We start from the raw sequence: 27,198 nt of genomic DNA on the forward strand, positions 1-27,198 counted from the left end.
GTTTCAGATTTTATTCGTTACGAATATGCAGATATCCTACGAATACGAATAACGAATACGAATAACGAAATTTTTATTCGTGAACACCCCTAAAATTGGTTTTTGCAATACTACGATTTAATGTTTTGTGTTGATATTTGTAGTCCATTAATAATGCTGTCGCATGTATCGACATCACGATGGTACTTTATTTCGTGGTTGAATATTGTATTTTGGATACATACTTTTTATTACTCTTGTAACATACTCGCCTGACAGTAGTAAATCAACCGGCGTCAGCAAAGGCGTTAGATGGACAGATCAGAGCTAAGTAGGTCGAAGCAGCAGTGCACTTGCAACGTTAAAGGAATTTACTGACTTGTACTCGAACGACAGAGCGCGTTGGGGCCCCGTGATGCAAATTGACAACTGCTGGACTTGCATCATTAGCTGGAGTTCGCGCCGAAGTAAAGGATTCCCTCTCATCGACCTGCAGTAGGACGCACGAATTGCACTGAGTGTCGAAAGGACAAGGCCACTTCTGGCATCTCCGTCTACCCAAACTTCAGAGCCACCACATTAGTCACAATTTCATAGCAATCAATACCGTGTACGGGGCCGTTAACACACCCGATATTGCAGAGCGATGGGCCTCAGGGACGGATAGCACCGAGGAACACACACCGCCATGGTCGGCTCAAGTCAAGAATCGCATGTGGAGTCGATTCGATTTGGCGAACTATGTATCCAAATTATGCTGATCTACAGACTGCACAAGCTATAGAAGATGAGAATAGAACTTGCGGGAGAGCGTCTAGTCACAAAATCTAATGAAGGCTTCTGTGGCAGTCGTACGAGTTGCATCACCTAGCGACCAAACACACCGGGGAGTCAGAGGGACACTGTCCAAGATAAATAACGAAATCCGCCAGAATCATCAGATCTAGCAAAAGATAGTACTCTTACGTCATAAGAGAAGAACAGAATCGATTGTTGCGTTTCGGGGCGGTTCCCCAGATCGTACGTCAACTCGGCTGCCGTCGACAACCGGTCAAACAATATCATCCTTGGACGTATAGAATGTTTGTATCGTAGGCAAACCAAAGGTGCAATCAATGATTAATGCGAACCAGCACGATCGCGTCCTTTTGACACCGACAACGATAATAGATAAAGACACAGTAACCCAACGTATACCCACTAAAATGTTTTCTCGATCGAGAGTTTCTCGTACGCAATATCATTGCCGGCTAGGAGAAAATAGCCGATCGGCAAGGATTGCAAACGGGCGACAAGGTAAACGATTGCGGTGCAACCCGTGCCGTGTACTACGTCATTTTCGCGTCAGGCAAGACAAAAAGCATGAGGAGACAAAAAGACATACTCAACCCTTATCACGGCCCTGAATAGAAAAATTGCAATTTGCCATGCTCCCAGTATTGACCTATTCTCTGCGTTGATTAATTCACGTGGAAACTCTACTGTAGCAAAGTTTCAAGGTGTAACAGTTAAATTGTGCCAGTTTAGATTTCGTACAAGTGCTCCCGGGTCCACCTCATCATTATTATTTGGGGACATTTTATCGCTGGAATAGGGTAAGTGAAATCTAGCGCCTGCCAGTTGTTACGCAGTGCGATCTGTACTTCGAATAGAGCAGGCACGGGATACAGCTTCTAATAGCCTTTCAAAATCATTGGGTAAAATCATGCATGAAGCTGTAGGAATGAGTTTGCACTCCACCAAATACCAGACGGCTGGCTAATGGATGTTACCGTTAAGGTTGTCTCGCTTAGCTGTCACGATAGGTTTGGCCGGCCTCAATCACAAATCAATGAAGAAACCAGCCGTCATAATCGACTCCAGTGTCCGGCTCACACACCATTTCGTAAATCACCGCGATAATGATGTACCGTAATGTTTCTTAAACAATACGTCGTTGCCCAACGTGCTGACCGCAGAGCTGCAAGATTTGGCTTATTCCAGCCGACTCAACTCAACTGGTGGAGGTGGCGCGCTGTCAGCCGCAGGACACTGGCCAAGTGCGGTGCTCGATGGTGCGAAGACATGCAAAATAGTGCAAATCCGATTAGCAGCGCGGGCAAGATAGAGGTCTCAAGCCATTTGTCACTGTCGAGTCCCGACATCTATAGGTATGGCTTATCGCCTGCCGAATGACAGGAATTTCTAGTAGCAAAATTCGGCAACATGCGGAAGTTGACGGTGCCCGTTGCGCTAATGGAAGCCCAAGGCCCACGAACCAAGGCTATGGTCGTTCGGATTAAACAAGCCCCGTCGCTTCCTTCCCCGAGATACTTGTTGAACCATATCCTCAACTCCATCTCATCTCTACGGTGCACTTCCCAGGCAATTAACAAATAGCTCAATCCAAATCGACATAAAGCATCGGCGCTAGTATCGAAAAAGCTAAAATTGGGCTGGTCGATCTTTACCGGCACGGGCCCTATTAAGCAACAATGGGTCCTAACCATTGGCCATATTCTGCCCGTTCCGAACGGCACCATTCGAAAAAGTAATAGCAAATCATTGACCCAAAGAGATTGAATCGGATTGAATCGTGATGTCAATCTGTTCGTCCATGACGGGAATCGTATGGCTGCGGAAAGAGTTGGGTTAAGGTCACTTTGGATCCATCAATAACAATATTGCCTGTTGACCCAAACTTTGCCCTCTTAAGATAGTCTGCGAGAATGGCGTGAACCAATTGATATGTATTGGTAATTATTAATGGTCCTTCATGACCATCATGTTCCCGACTGCTCGTATCGGTTATACTTAGCAGTATCATTATCTATTCTTGCAATCAAGGACATGCTTATCAATGAATATAGCAAATTGCGTTAAACAATTGCAAACAATTGAGTTTGTAGGAGGCTACTGCAATTTGTATAGGGCGGATCATCACCAAACCAGGTGCTCGTCCTCTTGACAGGTATATATCGGCGTCGTCGACTACTATGCCTACATAGTTTCGATCTACATATATTGGGACTAAGTTAGATCTCACTTCGTGATCAACATTTCAGATTCACATCTCACAAGTTCACAACTGAGTAAAGATATTACGATAATCACCCTTTTTATATGACGATGCCAAATTCCCACGTACCAGCACAAAAATAATAACTTAAATACTTGCACGCCAGAATGAACCCCGGCTATTCCATTGAATACATTTGCAAACCGGGAACCATTGTCGGCAGAAAAAAAAAAGTCTAGATGACAATAGATTTGCCGACCATAGAGACGAAGCAACTGTGGACATGGCTGAAAGTTATTATGCCCCTTTTTAGTGCCGTTAAGCTAAACCCACAGGGACTCTGTAATATACTCAAATTTCGATTAATGGTTAACGTGGCGAAAATTGTCTCTGTCAGTGATAGTGGGCGCAAGTAGAAAATGGTGTGACCTGTCAATTTCGATGTTGCTGACAGAAAATAAAAGTGGTCTGCAGTTACGCGGGCACCATAGACACGGTTTATGTTGAACTTACGGAACAACTTGAGTTACAAGAGATTCGGGGGGGCGTGCTTGAGTTTTGCGGTTCGATAGGAGGAACCATTCTCCGGATTGAGCTATTTGACGCAGGGTCCTGGGTTCGAACCGCGATTGTGATTGAGACGGTGCACTCGCCGGCATCGGCGATCGAGTGCTCACGACTGGCACCAACCTTTTACCATTGCCCACACTCTCAAAAGCCGGATCCCGGTGTTACCTTTACTCTCTCGCCATTCGAACTAGCTATAGGCGAATGCAGGCATGGATGAACGTCGGTATGCTGGTAAGCTCATCCGTAAAGCTCATAATCAAAAAAAAAATCTATCCTCATTACGCGACATAACTGTCGCGGTTGGCAGGCTACTGGAGGACCAACATTACCACACGCCGATCATCATTTCGGTTAGGTAGAAACGAGTTAGTGCGTATTAGACGCGCATAAAGGGCGTGACTTTATTCTTAGCACACGGCTCCATCGCTCAAGGTAAAGTTTCGCACGCAGCTCGGTAACCGACCGAAGCCGAACCATTTTTCAGGAACGCCACACACACCAGCTACACGACCATCAAACTCTGGTTGGTTGGTACACAGGACCCAGGACCTACACCGTTTGCCGATGTGGCGCGCAGCATCTGATATGAGGCGACAAATGGTCAGGGCAGGCTCGGAAACCTTGGTCCTGGATCCGAGCGGACGTGCCTCGACGGAGGTTGCCGGGCCGAGGAGCCGGACGAGTGGCATCGGTGGTTCTGCATACTGCGTGATCCATAGTCCGGGACGAGATTGGATGACACAGTTCTGGTGATGGCTTGTCATTTTTCGTATTTGCTGTTGGAACGGCAAGCTTGAAATGAGTTCAAATCAAGTGCTGCTGTCTCGCCGCAATAGTCTGGACAGGAATGACCTAGCCTAATCAACGAGCGCCGTACGGCTACGAAACAAGTTAAGCAATCACGTCCACGATGACATCTGAAAACCAAAGACCGAATTCAGATGGCAATCAAGGGTCAGACAAGTTGTCAACCAGAAAATGGAATTTTGGCCGTTTTGAGTTTCAGAAAAATAGACGTTACATCGCATATGTTTCCAGACAAGTCGACGGTAGAGGTCGGCTTCACAGAATTGCTGCGGACACTATCTTACCGAGCGGTTGTTTAAAACGCATAAGTATCACGTTAAAGTGTATTAAATCGATCGCATTTCGTTAGCTTCTAGCTGTATATGTCGAAGGGCTCAGTCAAGTCAGGTTATTCTGAGGAACTTGCCGAGTGAGCAATAACCACACGGGTAAATCCGTCCGAACTCTGCAGGGCTGAAAAGCCGAATGCTTGAATCACCCATCATCACACCACCAGAGGAACATTTCACTGCATAATTTTAAACTTTGTGCGAAAGATAATCGTGCCAATCATCAGCGCTTCTTGGGTTCTGTTATTAATTTCTTTTTTTTCCCTGCGAGAAGATGCCAGATTAAAGGTTCGGCTAGATCACAGCGTGGAAATTATATATTGGAGTCCGCAATTTCTAGCATCAGTCATGAACTCATTTGAATGAACGCGATTGGCTACCACAAACGACAGCTAGATGGATTATTCAATGTGGTAAGTCTGGAAAGTTACTCGAATATCTTATCGTCGAGGGCTTGTACGAACAATTGCTGCCTCAATTAGTAGCAAAATAAATATCTCAACAGCGCAATGTGAAATTTTGTCGTAATTAACCAACTGGATCGTGACTTCTCCTATGGCCACAACAACCGTCCGCACTAAATTGTGTCAGCTTTAATTTGAAGAGATAGAATTTATAAACACACGGATTAGCATCATTTACTACCGGGCAATTTTTATTGCTCTACTCCTGGTCCCGGTTCAGGGCGTTTCAAAGCTGACTTTTGGTCCCAACTATAATGAGAAGTTTTGGCCGATGCGGCGCATGAAGTCCGGATCCAGTATAGTCTTTGTCGGAACCGAACTCTGTCTGCCTTCCGACGTACCGTTTGCGCCCTTATCTCGGCCACTTCCCAGTTGTAATCCATTTCCACAGCAAAATCCACACGCGTTTTAGATTTGCGCTAAAATAACCAATTCTCCGATCCCCACATGTACTTCATAACAATTTACTTTAAATTCCAATTCTGAAACACATCCCAGCTCTCTGAGTGCCTATAGTAGTTTTGATAAGTCATTAATGAAGCAAACCATTGGCCAATTAACAAATCAATGAATAAACCAATCAAATAATTCTGGCAAATCAATCAATTGACTTGGTTATACGAAAATCGACGCACAACTAAAGCAAGTATTTCGGACGGCTTGCGTGTCTCAGTAATAGTCATGCCAAGAAGCGGGCACGCGAAGAACGTACGTCGCGCGATTCCGCGGTGGAAGTGAATTCTCGTGGCAAATTGAAACGTTTAATTGGCCCTCGGGTTAGGCGTATGGCAGAACACGTTTGTTCACGATGGGCTCAGCACCAGCGCGTAATATCTCCGACAGAGTTTTATAGTTGAATAAAAAGTTGGGATTTATCAATCGATGAGCTGAAGATATGGAATAACGCATAATACCATAATTGTACCATACAGGACAACGAAAATTACCCACTGCATGCATGGGAATAAAGTGACTCTGCTGTAAGCAATAAACCGCCACCCAGCCGAAGTTCCCGATCTGACAAAAAATGTAGAGACGCATATCAATTCGACTCCACAGGTAGCGCGCTGGAACTGCATTACTCGTTCCAATTCCTTTACACCGCAGAGCCCTATATCAAGACTATATAGCTTATGCCGTCGAGATTGTAGGTTAAGTGTGCTTATCAGCCGCCATCACGCCCTGTAATAATAAAGTAGTATGTGGTCAGTGGGTTATCAAAATATCAGCAAAGAAAATTGTTCAGCGGGCGCGCTTATCTTATCCTTACGACATCTGAATAATAATAAAATTTAATTCAGGATAAACTCCGGCGAGCTACTTGTACAATCGTTCTTCATTTGTCTCTATCTGACTGATATCGCGCCGCGACATTTCATGTTGATATTCTTTAGCCTACTGACAAATTCCATCAAACAGCCCTATGCCCAACGGTAATTGCCACCGGCCAGCAAGCTCCCATTCGATTACAGAAGCAACAGCCAACAATCTATTATATATGTAACTTCCGGTCCGATACAGTCAAGTAAGCGTTCTCGACTTGCACTTCTGCTTATCGCCAAGCAATTGCACAATGGGGCGAGAAGATACGATTCATTTTGTAGAACGTCCATCAAAAATGAGGGTATGCGGGCAGGGAGGTGGAACCGAGGGCACAGCCACTGAGTTGGTACCGGATCGGCGGGACCGTGAGTAAGTAGACCTGCCATTCACAACTGCTGGCCTCGGTTCGACATGCATTGTCGATCTGCGACGTTGAAGGTTTCTGGCAGGGAGCCAGAAAAGGTGGCAGGGTCCTGCATCAGCCCATGATAGTAAGTTGTATGTAATCTTCGCCGACTGGTGGCGATGTTCAGAGCCGTGTTAATGGAACTCGGTGGCAGATAATACACGCTAGACCAGCCAAATTGACCGCGCAAAGTAGCTTCATCGAATATGATAAACTAGAGACCGGACAAGGATGACGTGACGACAAATTGAGCTGCACATTATGGAAATTGCGAGTCATTGAACGCGGCTGAAGTGCATTCTTGACAAATATTATCTTATTGTAGCCCCTCCCTAACTATTATTTGCTAGCCCTTGCGTTCTGCGGCGGTTACCTTGGCACAGGGAATATTTGTCTGAGCATATTTGTCTGCGCATATATGTCTGCGCAGATGAGGTGTATTCGGCTAGGACACGGAGTCGAGTGGGCTGGTCTGCCAGTTCTAACTTGTAATTAACTCCTGGAGCGATAGCTGTGACCATACGCTCACAAAGTAACGTCTCACCAGTGCTGTGGCCAAATTGTACAATTTTGTGCTACTGGTATTCAGTTTGTATAATTAGCGTCGTACAAAATTAGGGCGGTACGAAATTTCAGCCAGTTGCGTCAGCCGTCCAAATGCGCCTTTTTGCTGCGGATGACAGTGCTGTGAGAAATTGTGTACTGCGGTGGTCAAAGTAGTAATACTGGCCCTGAGTACACCAACATTTTTTTTTATTTACGCAACTTTGCCACTCGCGTTGCGGTAGCTCGTGCTGAAAGCCAAAAAGCGACGTGGTCATGATATTGCGGATCACGTTCGCCTCGCAGGCTATACATTTGTTATTATTAACATTTTGGTCAAAAAAGCACCGGCCCGTGCCTTAACCGTGGCCAGAATAAGTGTGAGCGCCCGAAGAAGTACATATATCCTCTCAGCCCACGCTGGTCGCCTAGACCCCCTGTTTTTTTTTCCCCCAGTCTCCGCACTCCATTGTCGTTCGTTTGCACTATAACAATACTATAATATACATTCGCTCGTTACAGTACTATCTATTTATTATGGACGTCCTCTCAATGACTCCCGCTGCCGACGACGTGTCGTCCTGGGTCTGCTTCGACGACTACCCATCGCCTACCACGCCTGCGGAAGATCTTGTCAACACGTCCTTCTTCGGTTCTTCGCTCTCGACCAATGTCCTTCTCGACGGATCAACCTCAATCTTGTGCGCCGATGACGCAGACTCGAAGACCGTCCATCCTCTCGATCTCTCCTTCGACTGGCAGTCCAAGGCCAACCTGTCGTTCCAAGACGACGACCTCAGCAATGGCTTTATTCTCAACGATTCTCAGTCTTTTCAGATGTACGTTTCGTCTCCGATACACACAGCTCTACAGCAACATGCTAACGTGCACAGCAGGCCAAAGGTTTACAACGACATTAGGGTGTCCTCACCAGCGGACCTCCTCCTCGCTAACGCAGCAGCGACTCAGTCCGTGGCGACACCCAACTTCGCGACGATGGCAGCCGTTGCACTTGCACATCAACAGCAGCAAAAGCAATTCCTACAGCTCCCTGGCGCATTCGATTTCACGAGCCTGACAAGTCAAGACCTGGCAAACGCTCTCGGCCTGCGCCTCGATGTGACTGGCGCCATGCGTCCGCAGAAGCGCATGCGTATGGCATCCGATATCTCGTCCTTTTCGGACATGTCGTCTGTCTCGTCCTCCAGCAACTCGTCGGAGCTGTCGACTCCAATGTCGTCGCCCTCTCTAGCATATAGTCCCGGGAATCCGCTGTTTAATGGCAGCTCCACAGTTTCGTCTGCCGCGTGCTCGCCCCGCTTGACGACGACGATTGCTACAGAAGTGCCGTCCAGCGCGACTCCCTCGCGACCGCCTCGTGCGCCGCGAAAGCAGAGCGAGTCGCGGATTCCGCTACCGGATCTGCACGCACGCATGGGTCTCGCACATGACCCCGACGAAGCCCGGTCGCGCGAGCAACATATTCTCGGAATTCTCCAGGACCAAGGATTTCCGCTCGGCGAGCGGACTTGGATCCGTGACACAGAGGAGAAAGAGCGACGGCGGATTATTGAAGAGATCTACCGCCAGACCCGAGACTTGTATGGGTATGAGCGCAGCTTGTTGGAAGTTATTGTTCGTCGCGGCGCGTATTACCTTATGCAAGGACGGCTACGTCGGTTACGGCGGTCAAAGGCGCATCAGCAGCATTTAGCGGGAAATAATGCGACTGTCACCATGTCGGAGCATGAAGACGATGCCGGGGAGGAGGAGCAGAGCAGTCGGGACAGCTCTGAGGACATGGAGAATAAAGAGGACACTGAGTAAGGAGCAACGTAGCCAATTGTTTTGCTCTTGACAAATGTGATGTATTATTATTCTATATACAGTTTCGTATCTATCACGGTTGGGTTATCGGTGGTGTTATCTGTGGTTTTTGTTTGATAGCTCTAGTTCTTGATTGTTGTAAGTTACTATGGGATCAGGTTTATATCTTTGGGATTGCTCTGCATTTATGTTGTACATCTGAATATAATCGATCAATATGGATCACATGCAAATGACGTCCACGCCATTGTGGATTCTATCATATCACTATTGCCACAGCTACCCTTTTTTTTTTAATTTTGCTTCGAAAAAAACGTTGGTTCGTTGGGACAAGTGGACCATCCCCAAAAGTTTTTTTTTAGACTTTGATTCAACTTGTCTGCGGATACAGCACACGGACCACGCAGGTCCCTAATTTTGCAAACACACAATACTTTTTCACGTTGGCGAACGTGAACTGTGGTTCCGATACACTTTGCCCTTAATTTAACGGCTGTCCGTCTACAGTGACCGGTATTCTGGCAGATGACAAGAGATTATTGACGTATTTCGAGGCCCGATAAGGACAAGCGATAGAGTGAGCATTAGTCAGTTTGGACGGCAGACAAACATTATAGCCTACTTGCAACGCGAATTGGCTAGTTTTCGGTGTTAGATTAGCGGCGTTGATTGGGAGCGGGAACTTCCGCTCCGTGCCTAGACGACTCGAGATCAGCACGCTTTGGTTAAACCCGGCTGCAAGATTGGCATCGGACCCGGGACTACAGTGGTAACCCAGTGGTAACATTAGTTAATAATATTGGTGGCAGTAGTCGCGGCCGGATTGGCCTATACTTCAGTCTGGCAGTCGGCAAAGTATATTCGTGCATGCCCGCCAGCCTACTTTAACCTCCGCTGTCGAGCCTATAATATGTATCTATTACGAGCAGGAACGAATCTTGCACTGATTGGTGATGCTTGTGGTGTCAATTCAGTAGCCAACTTGGGCCTATGAAGTGCGCTGCTGCTGTGTGCCATTGACTCAAACATGTGCAAGTTTTTACTCAGCATATTGCACAGTTAGTGTCGCTGTTCGAATCGCTGGAAATCGGCATGCCATGCCATCAAGTTATGACATGCAACTCAATAAAATATTGTGTATTGTGTCTATATTTTGTTTCCTCAGCCGGTGATACTCCGCCTATCATCTCTTGTGGCAGACAGACTCTGATGTCACCCAGCGATTGCTCTTCGCAGTGTCTCTAACCGTACGTGTTGCTTTATGGCTGCGGCTGGACTCAGCAAGCCCAGCGCACCTTGGAGGCGCGTCGACAGGCGGCAATTTCTGGCTGATCACTGATAACTCGCCAGGACTGCGATTTTGTGGACGAATGCATTAAACACGCAGTCGAGTATGATCACCACCTTTGTCTGTCTTCAGTCGACTAGAACTAGGCTAGACTCGGCGTTGTATGATCATTGCCTATTAGTTACAATGTGCAGGCATGCCCTGTGCTAGTCACGAACTACGCTAGCCTATGTACACCTATGAACCGGGGAGGTTTAGCGGACCGTTGGGTTTGCGACGATTATGCGGCGTATGACTGCATCCCCGATCATCCGTTTCCAATCTAGACTCCGTGGAGTTCGGCGAGTGGGTCATCCTCCACTGATATACAGTTGGCGTAAGTAGCTCAACTCTCACTGCACTTCCCCATCCCGACTCTCATGCACGACTAGTAATCAGCAACTACGAGCCTGATAATTTATGCAGAAAAATGGCTTTGTCACAGTCATATGTCCAAGGCATGTCGGCCGATGGCTTTTGGAGCAAGGAATGAACTGCAGAGCCAATACCCTAACCTTACATACAAAACCTTGTTTCCCACGCAGTAACAACTTTTGGGAGCTACACCGAGACCAATCCGGATTGCTGACGCGGGACAAAAGGGGCATATTTCGTAGGATTGATCATATTTGAATCATTGTCTTGCTGTGGCATGGGATTGTCGGATAGGTGCTTGCTGGGCATTGGTGCTGTCCTGGCTACAAATATTACGATTGGCAAATGGGACCCATATTCGTCCAGATCGACGTGATCCGTACGTTATGTGACCGCAAATCGATGGCAATATATAACCAGCGGAATCGGGACGATAGACTGTCGCTACCGATGACGTCTACTGTCCATATACGGATATCAAGAATCTAAACATAGATCATCTCGCAATTGACCTATTTCCATCAGCGTGATATATAGCGCTGTGATGCCAAGAAGTTTGATTCAATTCTCGTTCTCGTTCGGGATTGCGGGGTGTTCCAGCCTTTGCTAAAACGATGCTCTATCTATTCTAATGCTCGTGCTCAGCGCCAACGCGTGTCATACGCTCAATGTAATCATTAAGAAGCGGCGGAATGAGCCTTGGCTGGCCCGATGGTGGGCAATTTGTGGGTCACACATTCCAACCAATCGCAGCATTCCGGTGCAAATTTAAATTTATACTAACGAACTTCGCGTCAAATTTAATAGAACTCTCTGAACCCACTCCGCTGCAAGAAAGGTGGGACATATTGTAATGAGTACAGAGGACGGTTATTTCTACTAATTTACGAATTCTGTCATGTAATTTAACTGTCGCAACTTTAGCAAGCTAACGAGAGCCGGGTACCATGCCAGTAAGAGCATGGCATAAATATAGACTTAAACATTCCGTAATGAAGGACTCTTCTCGAAAACTTTAAACGAGTGGGCTAGCCACGGCTGTCTAATTTACACTAGCACTTCAATATTCTCCAATCAGGTGGACTCATGTGATCAGAAGAAGGTTGGCGGCAATATAAAACGTAAACCAACTGCCTGGTTTCAGACAAACGAAACTGCTTACTCTTTCGGTAACTGCTGTTGTTACCCTCTCTGATACGTCTCAATCCTGGTAAGAACGCAGATATGCCTTGCCCATACTCTTCAGGCGCAATCGCAGTTAAAACTCGGTTATGCTGCGACTACTGTTAATATGTCGCTTTTTCTTTTTTTGCCATTAAGCTAGAGAGTTCCTGGATTGTGCGAGACAATTGCAAACACAAAATGCTCGTGAGCTAGGAAAGTGGCGAAACAGACTTATAGGAGTACGATCGCGGATAATCTTTGAGTTTGCATTCTTCTCAGGAAGGGACAAACGAGCCAGGCGCAAAACAATGGTGCGGTTCGGGATAGGGAAGTAGGTCGTTAGATCCGTAGGTCGCTTATGCATGCTGGGCAGATTCGCCGGTTTTGTCCTTCCACATTTCATCGGGCCATATGAATTATCCTCTTTGCATTTTTGCTGTGCAGACTTAGTACAAAGCTTTAGTGGTAGTCTCTGTAGGCCGCGTCGCGTGCAGGGCCAGGAACAATTCGCTCAAGACGGCAACTGCATGGAAGCGAAAACCGGCACAGGGAACTCTCACGCCAAACCTTATCGTCTCATTTTCAGGCTCCCGCACATGCTACTTTTGGGGGGGGGGGCGTGACTAGCGATTATGAGTGACCAGCTCGGAGATTTTAATTAATTGATAGTTGATTTCCTCAGGCCTGCATTGCAGTAAAATAGGGCCATATGCGGGGTCGGCAATGCCGACAGGAATACGAAAGCAATTCAATTTCTTTGCTGCAGGTTGAGCCTTACTATGGCAGCACTGTGCGTGCGAAATCTGTTCGATAAGCACGAGAGTAATCTCCGATAAGACAAGTCACCCTTGCATCAATAATCTCCGTAAATGGGCGGCTGATTTCGGCTCAACCCCGCATGATACTGGTATGATACAACCTCTCGTCTTCATTCTTGTTGTCTTCTTCTTCCATTTTTCAATACCTCCAATTTTATTTGGCACATATCGAATGGCCACAACTAGGGCTGTCCCGAATAACAGTATTGCAATAATCGAATCGACAGTATCCATTAATCCGGAATTCATAGTTTCACTGCCGGTGCATCGAGACTACAGGTAGCTTATAGTGGAGATACCATGCAATGTAAATGAAACCATTCAGACCCCACTTCGGCCAAAAAGGGAACCCATTTCTCTATTATTAGCAGTCTGAAGCTGTAGAGACCTAATCGAATCCGAATAATATTGGTTATTAGTTTAATTCCCCCTTATTCCCACCCCAAATGATCAATAGTCACAGCAGCCCTAACCACAACAAGTCACACTTCTGTCCAAATTTCAAAAAAATTAATTTAAAATTTTGGCGCCATTGGAATGGCGTGAAAACACGTGCCCGACAGACGAAAATTAACTAGCTTTCGTCAAACTGGCGAACGGCGCTAACCTTAATTAAACCTTCCTGTATTGCTCGCTTAAGTCCGCGGAGTTCGATCCGTTTCCCTTTGATAGGTGTGGATTTTGTTACGTGCACATTTCTGCTCTTTGGTTCACCATCTTCTAATGTGATTGCAAATGTCGGTACTGATATGAGGACTGTGATAGGTCGGATATATAGCTTGGCAAGATTCTTTTGCAACATCCGCATTTCGCGCAAAACCTTCCTGCATATGGCCCGGGCTTAGAAAATGTAATACGTACATTTAACAAAGCAACAATGTACAAGAGATTAAGTATGCATGTGTTCTGATGTGGGACAGGTCTGCAGTATTGCAAACCTAGTTAAAAAATAAAATGTGCAAGCCAGATCCGCCCGACAACGTCTTCAAGGTAGAATGCCATAAGCACCCTTCCATTTAGCTCGCGACTGGGCGACAGTAACGAAAAGGTCGTTTACACTGAACGCAGATAAGATAAAAAGGCCAATAAATTCAACGCCCATAACTTCTATGACTTACAAACATTTCAATCAAAACCATATCCCCATCTATCCTTATATACAAATACTGCCTTCCAACTAATAAATACATTCAATGGAAAAGAACATCAACAGAGAGACGCCTGGAAACTAAAAGAACAACATCAATACATCAACTAGCCGGATCCACAAAGCACGCAATAACAGTATCACCACCAGCAACACCTTCCTTGCCGCCCATTTTCTCCTCATCTTGCCTCTGCGATTTTTGAACAGCAAGTTTCTTTTGAAGTAACACCCTCATCTCACGTTCACTATCCAGTTCCTTGACCAATATTTCGCGAAAACAACGCGTCCGCATGACTTCGATTCGCAACCAATCCATCTTCGCCGCGACCATGCCCGCGGACAAGATCAGCGAGTCTCGTGTTCGTGGCATTATCGGCGTCAAAATGCTCAGATGCTTCGCCGTGCGGGAATCTGCGTCGAGTTCCTGTGTCTGCAAAAATAAATGGTCTTCTAGTTCTCTAGCCTTGCATTCCAACGCTTTGAGTCTCCCTTCCGACACTTTTAATGCAAATTCAATCGCCGTTTCTTCAACCGACGTCACCGAATTGGCATCCGATAAATGACTCTGAAGACTGCCATTATCATAGAATAGAGACGAGAACAGAACATTCGTCTTTTCTGAAGCAGCACTCTGCATCGTGCTGTACTGCGATCGTGTCTGGATCGGGCTAAGACTGCTAACCAAATGCTGTAGCTCCGGATTCCCTTCCGCAGTCTTCTCGACGCCCTGCATATTCGCACCAGATGAGTTCAATGCAGCCGCATAATTGACCTTGGTAATCCAATCATTCATCTCTGCCTCAGAGTCAGCCACAAACCAATCCTGCACGCCGCCCTTCGCAATCATAGCGAATGCGTGCCTGCGACTGGTGTAACTCCGGTCCAGTAGAGCAATCATGTTTTCCGTCGACATCACCTCGTCTGCATGAAATCCTTGAATCGGCGGGAACATATACGGGCCCTTATCTCCGCTGGCCGCTTTCTCGTCCATAGCCAATGTCGCATCTAACTGATCCATTAACCCGCGCACCCAGTTCACATCTTTGAAGAAGTACACCCTGGATAACGTCAGCAGTGCACCCCACGACCGCCAATGTGCTTTTGACGATTTCTTCTTTTTGCGCTCTAGTGACGTTAGAACTCCAATCTTTGCAACCTTGATGTACTTCATTGTGTGGTCTGTCCGCATCACGTAACTGTGGAATCCAAGCTCGGGTGATACCAGCAATGCCTGGCGTGATCGAGGAGGTAGGATCTGAAGCAGTGGACCATTAATGAATTCTTTGTGTAGAACCTTGACTTCGAACTGAGGAGCCGTGCCGACGTATGAATACGGATCTTCGAGATTAAGTACATCCGATAATCTCGGTCGCATGTCCTGTAATCGGTTCTACCGAGAATCAGTATCGCTCTGTTAAATTTCTCTCACATGCTTACCTCCGCAATCAAGACGTATGGATCTACTGGATCCTTCATTGGCTTTCCGATAACCAGGCTCTTCCGCTGTTTGCCAAGACTCAACAACCGATCAGTCGACTTCTCCGAATGAATACTAGTGGGATCGATTTCTTCGTCCATATGAACAAAAGGAGTATAAGTTATGTTGTCAAAAAAGCACTGTCATGGATTAGCTTTGGGTCTCTCAGCCACATCAGATAAAATGCTCACTTCAAGAACCTCGCTTGCCACACCGTCTACTTGCGTATTCCGAACATACTCAGGTTTTTGCATTTTGTGCTTGTTACTCTTGTTAAATGCATCTGTATGTAAGATCATCAACGAGAAAGTAACCACATATGCCTGATCTATCCCGAATTATTAGCTCAGTCTGCTGACTGCAGTCCCACGTGCAAACCACTGACCTTTCGAAATATACAACTCCGGGTTGCAGTAATGATACCGCTGCGCAAATGCATCCAGGACACGATCAATCTGCTGCACCTCCCGCGGCAACTGCACCACCATCAAAAATTTCCTCAGCGCCATATCAATCGGCTCGTCTACAAAATTGAACTCTGTACAAAACATGCGCAACACGGCTAAATGGAATTCATCATCGCTCTTGGCAAGCAAAAGCGCAATGTAATTTCGACTGACTAAGGACTCTACCCTCTTCAAATAGTCTGCAGGGTTCTCACCATCTTGTCCGTCGGGTAATTGCGTGTCCAGTAATGCGAGCGGAAGTAGTGGGTCCGATTGACGAGGTGCCTGTGCATTTTGTAAAACTGCAGAATTCTCGCGCACTTTTAGTTCCGCGAAATTTTGCTCGCTCCCGGTGCGGACGCGCAGCGAGAGTAGATTCGTGATACTGGAAATTTGATGTAGTTGGTGGAATTCGCGGCGATTCCGTCGTTCATTGTCAAGGGATGAGAGTGTCTGACTGCGTGGCCGCGCTCGTATTGCTGAGGACGTAGTTGTGGAATTGCTTGAATGCGAGAGATTCGACAATGATCTTGTAAGGGGGGAAGATGTACCTGGAGAGTGTTAGCTGCATCTAGCGAAATATATTTCACATCGATCCCTACCGGATGCCGCCACTGGAACTTGTGTAGTAGCTAGGGGAGTCGTGACAGACGGTCGCTGCTCTGCCACATTGACCTCTGAACTACTCCGCGATGATGACAAGCGCTTCTGCGTGTCCTTTTGTGATGAATTCGAGAAAAATGCAGATGCGACCTTTTTCCGCAGCTTGGCCAAGCTCTTATAGTTGGACAACGATGACGACGACGATGAAGGACTCGGTGAAAAAGACTGCTCATTTCGAGTTGGTTCCAAACTGCTGGGAGATATTGGTGCTGAGACGAAATACTTTGAAAGGCTGTCGTCCTCCTTGCGGTGAATATCGTTCTCACTCAAAGACGACATCAGAGACCGCGGCCGGCGGGAAGACGAAGAGCCAGACCCGGCATCCGGTATCCGTAGCGCCGATAAGTAATCTGGGGCCGGCGACGTCGGCCGTGACCGCAGTGAACTCGAAGAAGACATGGACTCGTGAAGTGGGTGCTCCGGCTCTTCAAATGTAACCCGCGATCTCGACAAATCTTGCACATTCCGACGTTGAAATGCGAACCCTGGTCGCGACTTGGCATTTAGATTCTCGATAGATTTGTCTATGCTAGTATTGGACGATGCTGTGAGAATCGGCAGCCGCATTGAGTTCTGAGAGCCGCTGCGAGACATCATAGTCGACGATCGCAAGTTGTTAGTGGCGGCATTCTGCGGAATGGTTTCCAGCGTCCTGGCACGCCGTCGGTTGAATGTTTTGTGCTTGAAATTGATTGTTAACACCATGTCGTCGCGTGAATCGGTCGGGGTCGATGGTCCTGATGGCCCATCGCTGCCGGTGGTCGAGACTGATGAACGTCTGAACCGGGAGAAGAACGAGGTCGTCGAGCTGTTGCGGGACCGGGAGCGGACAGACGCGGTCGACGAATCGACTGAGAGCGAGCGCGACGGAGAGAATGGCACAGCAATAGAATTAGAGGCCGACCGGCCGCGGCGACCGGTCCGAGATGGCGGCCGCGAGTAATCCCTCGGAGACTCGCTTGGAGGAGGGTTGTCGCCGGAATACGAGCTGGCCGCCGTCTCAGAAGCCGAGCTCCTATGATACCAGCCTAACGACAGTGCGGGCATGCTGTCGACCCGCGCGGAAACGAGAACGAGAGAGCAGGCGGCGACTTCTAGGCGTTGCGGAACCTGTCGATGATACTCATCTGTTCGATCAAAGGAAATCTTTGGGAAGGGATGTGCACGACGACTAAACTAACAGTTTGCTCCGTGCGGCGGAAGCACTACTTCGCCCCCGCACCCGCTAGAGCTATGCCTAATGTTGAATGTTGTATTTTTAACTGGGTGTATTGAGCCGCATATGGCCCTGAAAGTTTTAGCCAATGATATCACTAGTTTGCACTAGTCGTATGCAGCCTAGGCGTGATGGTAAATTAAGGGCTGCACGCACAATGCGAACTGACATCGTCACTATATAAATTGACACTTCTAGCCAGTTCATTGTTCTTATTCTTGTATGAATATAGGCGGCGCCAGTATCTTGAATATACGTCTCAACTGGTGTTCTAAATTACAGAAAATTCCGTGACTACTCAGCTAGGAAAATCCAATGAATGTAAAGATCACCTCGATCACCTATTGGATGATATTGGACATGATACAATCATTATGCAGTTCTTGACACAATTGACGAGGTGTGACTATAGTAAACCAGTAGAGGCGGTACATGCGCCATGATATTTAATGCGAGTCGACTGTCGGAACAGAGAAATCGGCGGCCACTAAGTAGCTGTGGGCTACTATTCAGCATTAGCGGTTATCCTAAAGATATTATAGTGCAAAGAGTTCGTACCGTACAGATCACGGTGGATATGACACCGCATCCATTATGCATATTTCTAGCACGCAAAATGCGACCCGATTTCATCATTTTTCTGGCAACTAACGCACTATTGCATCGTTTAAAACACTGTCACGCCCATAAACGAGACCTTCCCCTTTGGCTTTGGCTTCTTTGTTGGGTCATCAATTACTCGAACGATCGTATCTGTAGCTCACATTAGTCATCCGTCATCCGCACAATTCCCCACCGCCACATACCACCAATATGCACATGTAAATACCGATACTCGAACTTCTCCTTCCCACTATTCTTAGTCATATCCAACTGCACTATACCATCTCCGAGATCTCCCTCAACGCAAAACCGCATCAAAATATGCTCGTTCCCGAACTGATCCTTTACTCGACTAGACGCAACGGGCCGATTCCGCGTCCACCGATTCGTCCCCGCTGACTCCCCGTGGAAACTCATACGGCGGCCTATTAACCTCTGGCATTCGGGATTTCGCTTCACGATTTCAGTAGAGTGGTTGAATACTTGTACGTCGCCGGAGGGAAGAACGAATGTCTGTATTAAACTCCATATAACGTAGCACTAAAACTTCATTCGTCACAAGATCACGAATGTCACAATAAACAAGACAACTCACCGCAGCAACAAACCCAGACGCAACGAAAATGGTGTAAAACGAAAATGAAAAAGCGCGCTTGGTGCCATTCCACACTTTAGCGACGGTACCCTCGGCAGGGCCTGTCTCCATGGGCTCAAAAGTGGTGGCGGTATCTTTACGCGTTGCGTACATTCGCCTCTGCAGATACCTCGCAACCGGCGTCGCAACCGTCGCGCTTGTTGGCGGTAATCCTTTTGAAATTTGTTCTCCCTTGGAAGGAATCGCGCCGGTTAGCGTAACTGAACCGTGGAAGTGGAAGCACCGCGATCCGATTGAAAACACGCTAACACCAGCATTTGGAATTGACGGAGAATGCTGACTTATTGGGGAGAGAATGAACTTCCGCACAAGCGTTGGTGACGTGCCTCGTAAGACAAAGGACTTTGCGGATGTGGTAATGAGCAAGTCGCCTGTGAGAAACGTTGTCGCGGCGCGAAGAGTCATGTTGGTTGATTCTTAATACTCTGTCTCAATTTTCTGTATTAGTTCGTCGTTAAATTGTCCAAATTTATAGATCTCGAGGAGATACTGTACTAACTGCTGGCATGATGTCAAAAAAATTAAACTTCAAACTCGAGATGCGGAGTCGACCTTGGGAGGAGCGGCGCAGCTTCCAATGTAGGTGCTTGTTATATTGCATTAGCTTCAAGCTCCCAATGCCATTCTCGACTGGGCACGCATAAGGGAGCAATTAACCTACTTAATCACGATTCAAATCAGCTCCATTCTTCCATAAGGTTGGATTCGTTTTGGTCTTCTACCGGAGTACTCACGCTCGGTATAAAGCGATCTGCAGAAGCCGCAATGCAGCCACTCAGCATTGTCTTCATTTCACTTTTACCACTATTATCAGCGCCACAAGTCCCCAACCAGCGAATAACACGGACAAATTATGCCCAGATATCAACATTATCACTAGCCGGTGGGTATTGCCTCTCAGGGTTCTTAGTGGACGCCGCGGAGTTGGGTGTAACTCCAGATCATACAGTATCAGTTGTGAATGCCCACGATGACGCAGATACGACATTGGAAGCTGGGTTGCCCGTGACGGCACAGCAAGTTCCTGACGACAATGAATCGCTAGACGAATCCGGAGCGGTAACAGGTGAAAACCAATGGCAGCCGCGGGAATCAGTTCTGCAATCCCAAGACGGAATTACCAAGAGGGCCACCGATGCGCCAGTGAAAGGAGATGATACCAGCGCAGCGGAAACCGAGGAGTTAAAGAAAGCGCCGGAGGAGAGTGCGAATGGTGGACAGAGCCATGAGAAGGTGGCCACGGTGGTGAATGCGGTCAAGCGAGTCGATGACAATGATCCAGTAACGCTCAAAGAGGAAGAAGATCACGATCACCACGAAGCCGAAACCCCGAAGCCCGAAAACAGACCCAAAGATAGGCCACGGCAATCAGTGCCCGCCAAACGAATTTCACTCCCAACGGTTGAAGGTACAGGATATAAGCCCAAATCGCATCTGGACCTCGCCTGCATGCTGCGGGATATCGACAACGGCGAGCACGTCACTGATGCTGACACCGGCATGATAATGTACAACCCGTTTCCAATATGTAAGGAGACCAATCGCCCGCTGTCGTTCCAATTTGGTGTCGACAGTGACAACAGACTGAATTGCACGTTTCTTGTACTGGACGAGACTTATCATTTGTTACAGCTATACGTTCATCAGGATGCGCCGCTAAGTTGCCGCGTACCAGCGCGCTTGGGAAGCGAGAATTTGTTTGCCCCGGTCGTATTCTCGGTACAGGGCAAGCTCGAACAATCCCACCTCGACATTGCCACTAATTTTAACTTTATCTTCACATATACTGACGTTCTCGTAAACGGCAAGCCAAGCAAGAAGGCAGGCGCGAATATTACGTCGGCGGTCGCATATCCGATCTATCCATCCTCAACCACCCGGATTATTATCGGCGATGAATTGACGTTTCAATTTAACGTACGCTGGTTCCCTGTTGCGCGGGCCCCGAAACAGGAGGATAAGAGCGTCGCGTCGTTTGCGATTCTGTGTTATTGCCTTGCGTCTGGCGTAGTCGCGTTCGCTGTTGCCGCGTTTTACTTCCTCGTTATCGTGTTTCCTCAACGTGCACGTGCACGGTCGGCCATGAGGCAGGCGATTGCTGCCGGACTTGCGCCTGATTTCAGCATTTTCAGCACTGGGTACGCGAGCACGAAGCGTGATTAATGATCAACATATGACGAGATACAATGCATTGTAAATAATGTATTGATTGCATTATGATATGTAGGAATATAACGGGAAGATTGGAGCTGTCGATATTGCATTTACATAGAGCATAACTTCGATAGAAATACACCGTCATTCATTAACAGTACAAATTCGCATGATATCAAATCTTACATCCTTCATCGTATGTACATTATAACTTCTTCTGCAACGCCTGCGAAATCTTCCAGTAACACTGTGCCGCGGCACTCCTCAAAAATGTCAATGGCTCGGTGAAATAATCGGGCAAGAGAGACATCAACAATGCGTCTCGTTTGTCATCCAGCATCGGTACAAATGTGATCTCGGTGTCCTCGTATCCGCCGCCACTGCCATTCGCTGTGGACGATCCATGTGCTAGTCCGGCCTCAGTTGTGTTGCGAGGAATCGAAATCTTGTAATGAAACGCGCCGTTGCGACCCGTTTGTAAACAATCGTACACCGTCTTGTCGTCCTCTACCCGCACGTCGCGAATAATCAAGCCACTGAGGTCCGAAAACAAGTCTTCTTTGAGTTGCCCGATTGCGCTACTGCCACCAGCCGCAGCAACCGCCCCTCGCGCAAATAATTTGCTTTGTAAAATGGCATTCTCTTGTCGCAGTTTCTGAACTGTCCTTTCTAAGTCGTCCAGTGCATGGTCCGCCTTGGTAGCTTCCTCAACACGTGAGCTCATCTCCTTGATTTCCTTCGACCGCTCGCCTAATTCTGCACGAAGCGTGGTTATTAATTCGTCGGCGGCTGCGTATCTGCGCTCCGCTGACTCGCGGTAAGACGATAGGGCAGCTTCGGCCGTCGTCTCTCGTAGTTCCGATAACCGTGAAAATCGCGTTTGCAACGCGTCATAATGCTTCTGTAGTGCCTGGTAAGGGTCGCTGCTGGCAGGCATTATGAGCTCCATCTTTTGCTTCACGTCATCGGCTGGCGATGATGGGTCATTGCCGTATGCATTCTGAGTTTCTGGAATATATTCGAGCTTCGGTGGGCGCGACTTCGGAGCTGACTTTGTTTGTCTGGGCTTCGTTGCTGACGACACCACTGCGGATTGAGATGAGATGCTTGCCCTGTTGGTCACTGGAGCAAGCGGTTTCGATTTGACTTTTTTGTGCTTCGGATCTTAACTATATTAGTTGACTGTGATAAAAATTTAACAGGGAGATTTACCGTTCTCAGTCTCAGATTCATATTCCGCGACATCACGCATTTCCAGATCCTCACTCTCACTCTTCGTACCTCTCTTCCGTCCGTTCCCCACACGATTCCCACCCTTCACCCCACCCCTTCTTGTATTCTTCTTCACGTCGATTGCCACGTTGTCGATTTCCGGCTCACTCTGATCACTGTTCAAACCACCAGTCTCACCTTCGTCATCGGTAGAATTAACAAGTGCAGATAAAGTTCCCACGCTCGCCTTCGTCTTCGCAGCAGTGACTCTCCTTGCCCCGGTCTTCTTCGCGACCTTTCCCGTCGTAATAGATTTCTTCGCTCGCGGCATGCTCGTTGCTGCGTGTTTGTCAGACGCGAGGGTATCAACACCGGATATTACCTTCGATATAATGCGCCTGCGCTCTCGTTCTTCAAAATCACAATTCCTCTTTAAATAGAGAAATGCACTGTCCTCTAGAAGCACCACCCATTCGGCGCGCGAGTTGTTTTCGGCAATTGTCAAGACGACACTGGCGTTTTGTTTACGTCGCGCGTTCTATTTTGATTTCAGTAAACCGGGTAATACTTGTCTCTGGGCAAACACATTCGAAATGCATAGGGTTAGGGGATTCAATACCTAGTAAACCGACAATCAATGTTTGCAATAACTATGACGGAACGATATCAGAATTACGCAGTTGACAGTGAGAAGTTAACTTCGCTTGGACGACGTTATGTTACTTCGAATACATTTTATCCCCGTATTGCAAATAACAAATAACTAGATGCATTTCTCAAATTTCTAACTCTTTCGTTGCTAGATATACAAATCAATTTCAATGAACACATATCCAGACATAAATCTCATATCAAAAACGTTGCCAAATCAAAAAGACACCAAGATCGATGTAAAAAATAGTAAATGCGATATAGACAAAGTGGGAGCAATTCATCGCGTGGACCAAAGTGTATTCTAATACCTTAAACAAAGCACAAAAACCCAAAAGAAATGGAATGGAATTAACAATACAGAAAATAAAAATTATACCAAACCCTTCAACACATAAATAAATCATACATCGCTCCTATACTTTTCTCTGAGATCTCCGCTCAAGCAATTTCAAAGGGGCGCTCGCTATCTGGCGCAAAAACCTGGATTGTTGGAGTCGATGGCAATTTCTCGGTCATGCCTGGTCGTGGCTTGTTAGCGTTAGCAGCTTCTGTGTTAACGGCGGGCAAATTCGTAATATTCCGTTCCGTTGTCCTCATGACGCTGCTGCTGGCAGCAAGAGGTGCATCAGCGGCTTTGACGCCTCGCTTTGGTCGCGGTCGGAGTGCGCGGGCAGAGAGACAGCTTCGAGGGCATACACCCTGTGCGCTACGGTCGAGCTTGACGCAGAGCGTCCAGCCGTCGTCGTACTCGTGCAGGATCCGGACGAGTTGGCCTTCTTTCAGGGCAAGCTCGTCATGCATGGTTGGAGAGAAATCCATGATGGCACGGTGGACGTTAGAAGTTGAGGCTGACGCCGCTTCAGCGGCAGCGGCTCCACCAGCAGCTCCGGATGTGGCTGACGTAGTCAAGAAAGGATCTTCAGGCGCGGGAACGACCAGTACAGGAGAATCGTTTCCAGATGACTTGCTTGACACAGATGAAGCGTAGGACGAGGCCGGCGAGCTGGAACCGGCAGCGGCTGCAGTAGCAGCGCTAGTGTATGCAGTCTCAACAGCCTTCTTGATAGAAGCTACGCTTCCTGTACTACTCCGGATTGAGGCGGGTGGGGATGACATCTTGGCGTATACACCAGCCGCATCTGCATTAACGCCAGAATGCAAAGCACCAGTCGAGGTCCTGGTTGCGCGACCAGACAGAAGCGAGAGAGGAAGCAAACCGGAGACAGGACGAGAAACACGGATTGATAGACGAGGTGGTTTCTCAGTCATGGTGTGAGCAGCAACGGGGTACGCAGTGCTACCTTGACCGCTGAATGAAGATGAAGCACCAGTAGCTTTCTCGTTTCCATTCTCCGCCTGACGACGCTGCTTCATCCGGCGGACCAAAAAAAAGGCCAAAATGAAAATCAAGGTTGCAGCGACAATGGCACCGATGGCGATCCCAGCTCGCGCACCAGTGGACATGGACCCGGAAGAAGACGGTGACTCATCGGTGCTGCCGTTGTTATTGTTGTTGGAGGAGAAGCTGCTGCTGCTGCCTAGAGAAGTCGAAGATTCCGAAGAGGCAGAGAAAGTTGAAGAAGCGGTAGTTGATGCGCTCGAGCCGATAAAAGTGGAGGCGGCGAGGGATGATGATGCAGAGCTGGAGGTGACAATAACGGTAAGCAAGGTCGAGGCGCCTGTCGACGTAGTAACGACGTCGCCGCTCGAGGTAGGAACGATGTCGCCGCTGACGAGTGATGCTGAAGATGCAACAGCGGCTGAAGTTGCAATGGAAGATTTAATCTCAATCACCGTAGGAGTAGCAGATGTAGTCTCCGCGGCAGCTACCGACGATGACGCAGTGGGCTTGCTTCTTTCTTTTGATATAGTAGAGGCATGGCTTGTGGCGCTCGACTGCGTAATAGTGATTGTGGAATACGCCGAAGAACGGGAGGATGATGAAGAGACAGCTGTATCACGTTAGTACGCTATAATACATTGGCGGGAAATTGATCCGCACCTTCGCTGGATGTGACACCATCCTTGCTCGACCTGGCAGTAGCACTAACATTGTCCACTGCTGCGGCAGCGACGGCTGTCGCGGATGAACGGGCGTGAGTGACAGTCAACGTCTTGTACACGGTTAACACCTGGCGGCGGACGATCTTTGGCTTCTGGAGGGCATCAGGGATTTGGATTTCATCGACATTGCCGCCCTCAACAGTATCGAAACCGAAATCATACTCGTCGACGATCTGAGGCTCAGAATCGCGGGCATGGACGGCGTGGCGATGGTGCCGTTGCTGCGGAGACATTGCTAGTGTAGCAGAAACGTAGTTGGTCTTTCGACACGGGAAGGGAAGGTGATAACGAAAAATGACGCGATAAAAAGAACGGAAGCAGCGGAATCAAGGAACGAGTGGTGGATTCCGACAACGCGCAAGTACACAAACGATGGACGCAAGCACAAAGCACTACAGGAGGCGAAGCCTTTGGCTTTGGACGAGAAGTGTAGCGGAGAGAAGACAAGCAAGACAGGAGAGAGGAGATGGAGGAAGAGCAATGGTGAAGAGGCGAGCGAGCCGGCGTAGCAAGCAACCGAGGAGTGCTACGGATCCTGCGGGCGCAGGGGCTCACGCGTCTCGCAAACGCAGGGGCGCACGAGCCCACATTCCAGTCGCGTCAACAGACTCCTTGCCTCGTCTCAGCACGCGTCTCCTTCGCGTCCGCGGGTCGAGCACGCAGCAAACGCGCTCTGCTTGAACAATGCCCGATGCGCTCAAGGACAATAGCATAACAGGATCATTAATTGTGATCGACAACTTCATATTCTTCGGCTACTTCGTAGAGGATTTTGTGGCTAGCCGCACGGACTTGACAGTGCTCACAATGTCACACATCTCGTGATCTGTGACATGCTCTGATTGCTGCCCCTTTCTGGTTATTGAAATAATGGACGATATATGACTGACGAAGCGACTAACATAAGAGTGAGACGAATCCAAAATATTTACATAGCACAAATTGCAGGTCACAGCGAATAATGCGGCGCCATATCACAGATCCCTTAGCCGTAAAATTCCAATGGGAAGAATTGAAATTATTATTAAACCTTACCACCATCGAGCTGCCCAACCCACTATGCTTGCCAAACGCGTCCTATAACGCGTCCGACGCGTTATATCATTGCGTGTTTGCCACAATGATGCAAGGAAGTTCCAGTAAAAACGGTCGCCTGCACGTACTGGTGCCTCTTCATCCTATGCCATCTCGTTCACGACCTCCCGCTACTAGCATGCGTCGCGCTCGCGTTACCTGATCAGCCATTAAACGTGCACCTAGTATCTTGTATGTAGAACTGGAGCAATGCCCAATCGCGATGAGCATTAATTGACTTGCGTCAGTGCGCGGGGATCATCAAAGGGTCAGCAATACATGTACATAGCCATTCCACACTGCTCAATCTGGCGCACAAGACAGCCGTCAGAATATCAGAACAGCCTTTCTGGCGCCGCGCTATTTCTTCAGCCGGTCGCTACTCTGTAGTGGGAGTTGATGCGCAGGGTTCATTGACAAATGCGCCATTCACCCCTGAAAAAATGATCCCTGATGTCGTTACAATACTGCTGGGTTTAGTGTCGTTTTGTTTGCCAATAAATGTATCATTATAAATTGCTAGCAAGATGAGTTGCGGCAACGGCTAAAGGAAATTGACATGCGCATATCAAGCATTTGGTTGCTGAATTATCGTTACGTCGCTTGTGATTCATCTCTGTCATTTTATGACAGTGGATAATATGTAATATTGGATATCCGCCGACGTGCTCAGTCATCGCGGATAAATGGCTCGCACAATGTATAGAACGTGTAATCTTTTCCGCGTAACGATCTTATCATATCGTAATGCAAGACAATAAATACACTTTCGACTCTTTTGCAATTTAACAGTAACTGGGATTCGTCTCGCTCATTGTTAGACTAGGGTCATGCAACTCGGGGAAAACCCGAGAAGGAAGCGAGCCTCAACGCGCGCCACGACAATTACCAAGTAAAAGTGTG

The 27,198-nt window shown here is 47.8% G+C and overlaps 6 protein-coding genes across 6 annotated transcripts; 2 read left to right on the forward strand and 4 right to left on the reverse strand.

Annotated features, from left to right (window-relative positions):
• The first annotated feature begins 7,786 nt into the window (after window positions 1-7,786).
• On the forward strand, window positions 7,787-9,468 carry V1508DRAFT_427784 (uncharacterized protein). The gene is made up of 2 exons (XM_066941719.1): window positions 7,787-8,258; window positions 8,316-9,468. The coding sequence occupies exons 1-2, from the start codon at window positions 7,957-7,959 to the stop codon at window positions 9,244-9,246; spliced, it is 1,233 nt and encodes a 410-aa protein (XP_066792444.1). The 5' UTR covers window positions 7,787-7,956; the 3' UTR covers window positions 9,247-9,468.
• Window positions 9,469-14,180: 4,712 nt separating this feature from the next.
• On the reverse strand, window positions 14,181-16,942 carry V1508DRAFT_361805 (uncharacterized protein; the record flags this gene model as incomplete). Its single annotated transcript, XM_066937203.1, has 5 exons — window positions 14,181-15,467; window positions 15,515-15,694; window positions 15,746-15,882; window positions 15,940-16,551; window positions 16,603-16,942. 5 exons carry the CDS (start codon window positions 16,940-16,942, stop codon window positions 14,181-14,183), a joined length of 2,556 nt encoding a protein of 851 aa, XP_066792445.1.
• A 1,379-nt stretch (window positions 16,943-18,321) lies between these two features.
• On the reverse strand, window positions 18,322-19,722 carry V1508DRAFT_50169 (TIM21-domain-containing protein). The gene is made up of 4 exons (XM_066942939.1): window positions 19,078-19,722; window positions 18,686-19,022; window positions 18,443-18,632; window positions 18,322-18,384 (listed from the first exon to the last, which is right to left on the reverse strand). The coding sequence occupies exons 1-3, from the start codon at window positions 19,540-19,542 to the stop codon at window positions 18,547-18,549; spliced, it is 888 nt and encodes a 295-aa protein (XP_066792446.1). The 5' UTR covers window positions 19,543-19,722; the 3' UTR covers window positions 18,322-18,384; window positions 18,443-18,546.
• A 3-nt stretch (window positions 19,723-19,725) lies between these two features.
• Window positions 19,726-21,451, forward strand: V1508DRAFT_427791 (uncharacterized protein). The gene has a single exon (XM_066941720.1). It carries the CDS (start codon window positions 19,903-19,905, stop codon window positions 21,298-21,300), a length of 1,398 nt encoding a protein of 465 aa, XP_066792447.1. The 5' UTR covers window positions 19,726-19,902; the 3' UTR covers window positions 21,301-21,451.
• V1508DRAFT_427792 (chromosome segregation protein Csm1/Pcs1-domain-containing protein) lies at window positions 21,252-22,616 on the reverse strand. Its single transcript, XM_066941721.1, has 2 exons — window positions 22,504-22,616; window positions 21,252-22,455 (listed from the first exon to the last, which is right to left on the reverse strand). The coding sequence occupies exons 1-2, from the start codon at window positions 22,541-22,543 to the stop codon at window positions 21,497-21,499; spliced, it is 999 nt and encodes a 332-aa protein (XP_066792448.1). The 5' UTR covers window positions 22,544-22,616; the 3' UTR covers window positions 21,252-21,496.
• Window positions 22,617-23,226: 610 nt separating this feature from the next.
• Window positions 23,227-25,688, reverse strand: V1508DRAFT_442622 (uncharacterized protein). Its single transcript, XM_066942344.1, has 2 exons — window positions 25,160-25,688; window positions 23,227-25,109 (listed from the first exon to the last, which is right to left on the reverse strand). Exons 1-2 carry the CDS (start codon window positions 25,452-25,454, stop codon window positions 23,596-23,598), a joined length of 1,809 nt encoding a protein of 602 aa, XP_066792449.1. The 5' UTR covers window positions 25,455-25,688; the 3' UTR covers window positions 23,227-23,595.
• Between the last annotated feature and the right edge of the window lie 1,510 nt (window positions 25,689-27,198).

Source organism: Lipomyces doorenjongii, assembly GCF_038497915.1.
Source record: "Lipomyces doorenjongii strain NRRL Y-27504 unplaced genomic scaffold V1508scaffold_131, whole genome shotgun sequence".
Lineage (NCBI taxonomy): Eukaryota > Fungi > Ascomycota > Lipomycetes > Lipomycetales > Lipomycetaceae > Lipomyces > Lipomyces doorenjongii.

What these genes read in the sequence shown, in the direction of transcription:
- V1508DRAFT_50169 (XM_066942939.1), bottom strand. Translation starts at nt 19,542, where the DNA reads ATGACTCTTCGCGCCGCGACAACGTTTCTCACAGGCGACTTGCTCATT. An exon ending in CGTCTGGGTTTGTTGCTGCG is followed by an intron (nt 19,023 to 19,077) that starts GTGAGTTGTCTT and finishes ATGAAGTTTTAG; the next exon opens with TGCTACGTTATATGGAGTTT. An exon ending in TTTACATGTGCATATTGGTG is followed by an intron (nt 18,633 to 18,685) that starts GTATGTGGCGGT and finishes TGTGAGCTACAG; the next exon opens with ATACGATCGTTCGAGTAATT.
- V1508DRAFT_442622 (XM_066942344.1), bottom strand. Translation starts at nt 25,454, where the DNA reads ATGTCTCCGCAGCAACGGCACCATCGCCACGCCGTCCATGCCCGCGAT. An exon ending in TGGTGTCACATCCAGCGAAG is followed by an intron (nt 25,110 to 25,159) that starts GTGCGGATCAAT and finishes AACGTGATACAG; the next exon opens with CTGTCTCTTCATCATCCTCC.
- V1508DRAFT_427792 (XM_066941721.1), bottom strand. Translation starts at nt 22,543, where the DNA reads ATGCGTGATGTCGCGGAATATGAATCTGAGACTGAGAACG. An exon ending in TGAATCTGAGACTGAGAACG is followed by an intron (nt 22,456 to 22,503) that starts GTAAATCTCCCT and finishes AATATAGTTAAG; the next exon opens with ATCCGAAGCACAAAAAAGTC.
- V1508DRAFT_427784 (XM_066941719.1), top strand. Translation starts at nt 7,957, where the DNA reads ATGGACGTCCTCTCAATGACTCCCGCTGCCGACGACGTGTCGTCCTGG. An exon ending in GATTCTCAGTCTTTTCAGAT is followed by an intron (nt 8,259 to 8,315) that starts GTACGTTTCGTC and finishes CGTGCACAGCAG; the next exon opens with GCCAAAGGTTTACAACGACA.
- V1508DRAFT_427791 (XM_066941720.1), top strand. Translation starts at nt 19,903, where the DNA reads ATGCAGCCACTCAGCATTGTCTTCATTTCACTTTTACCACTATTATCA.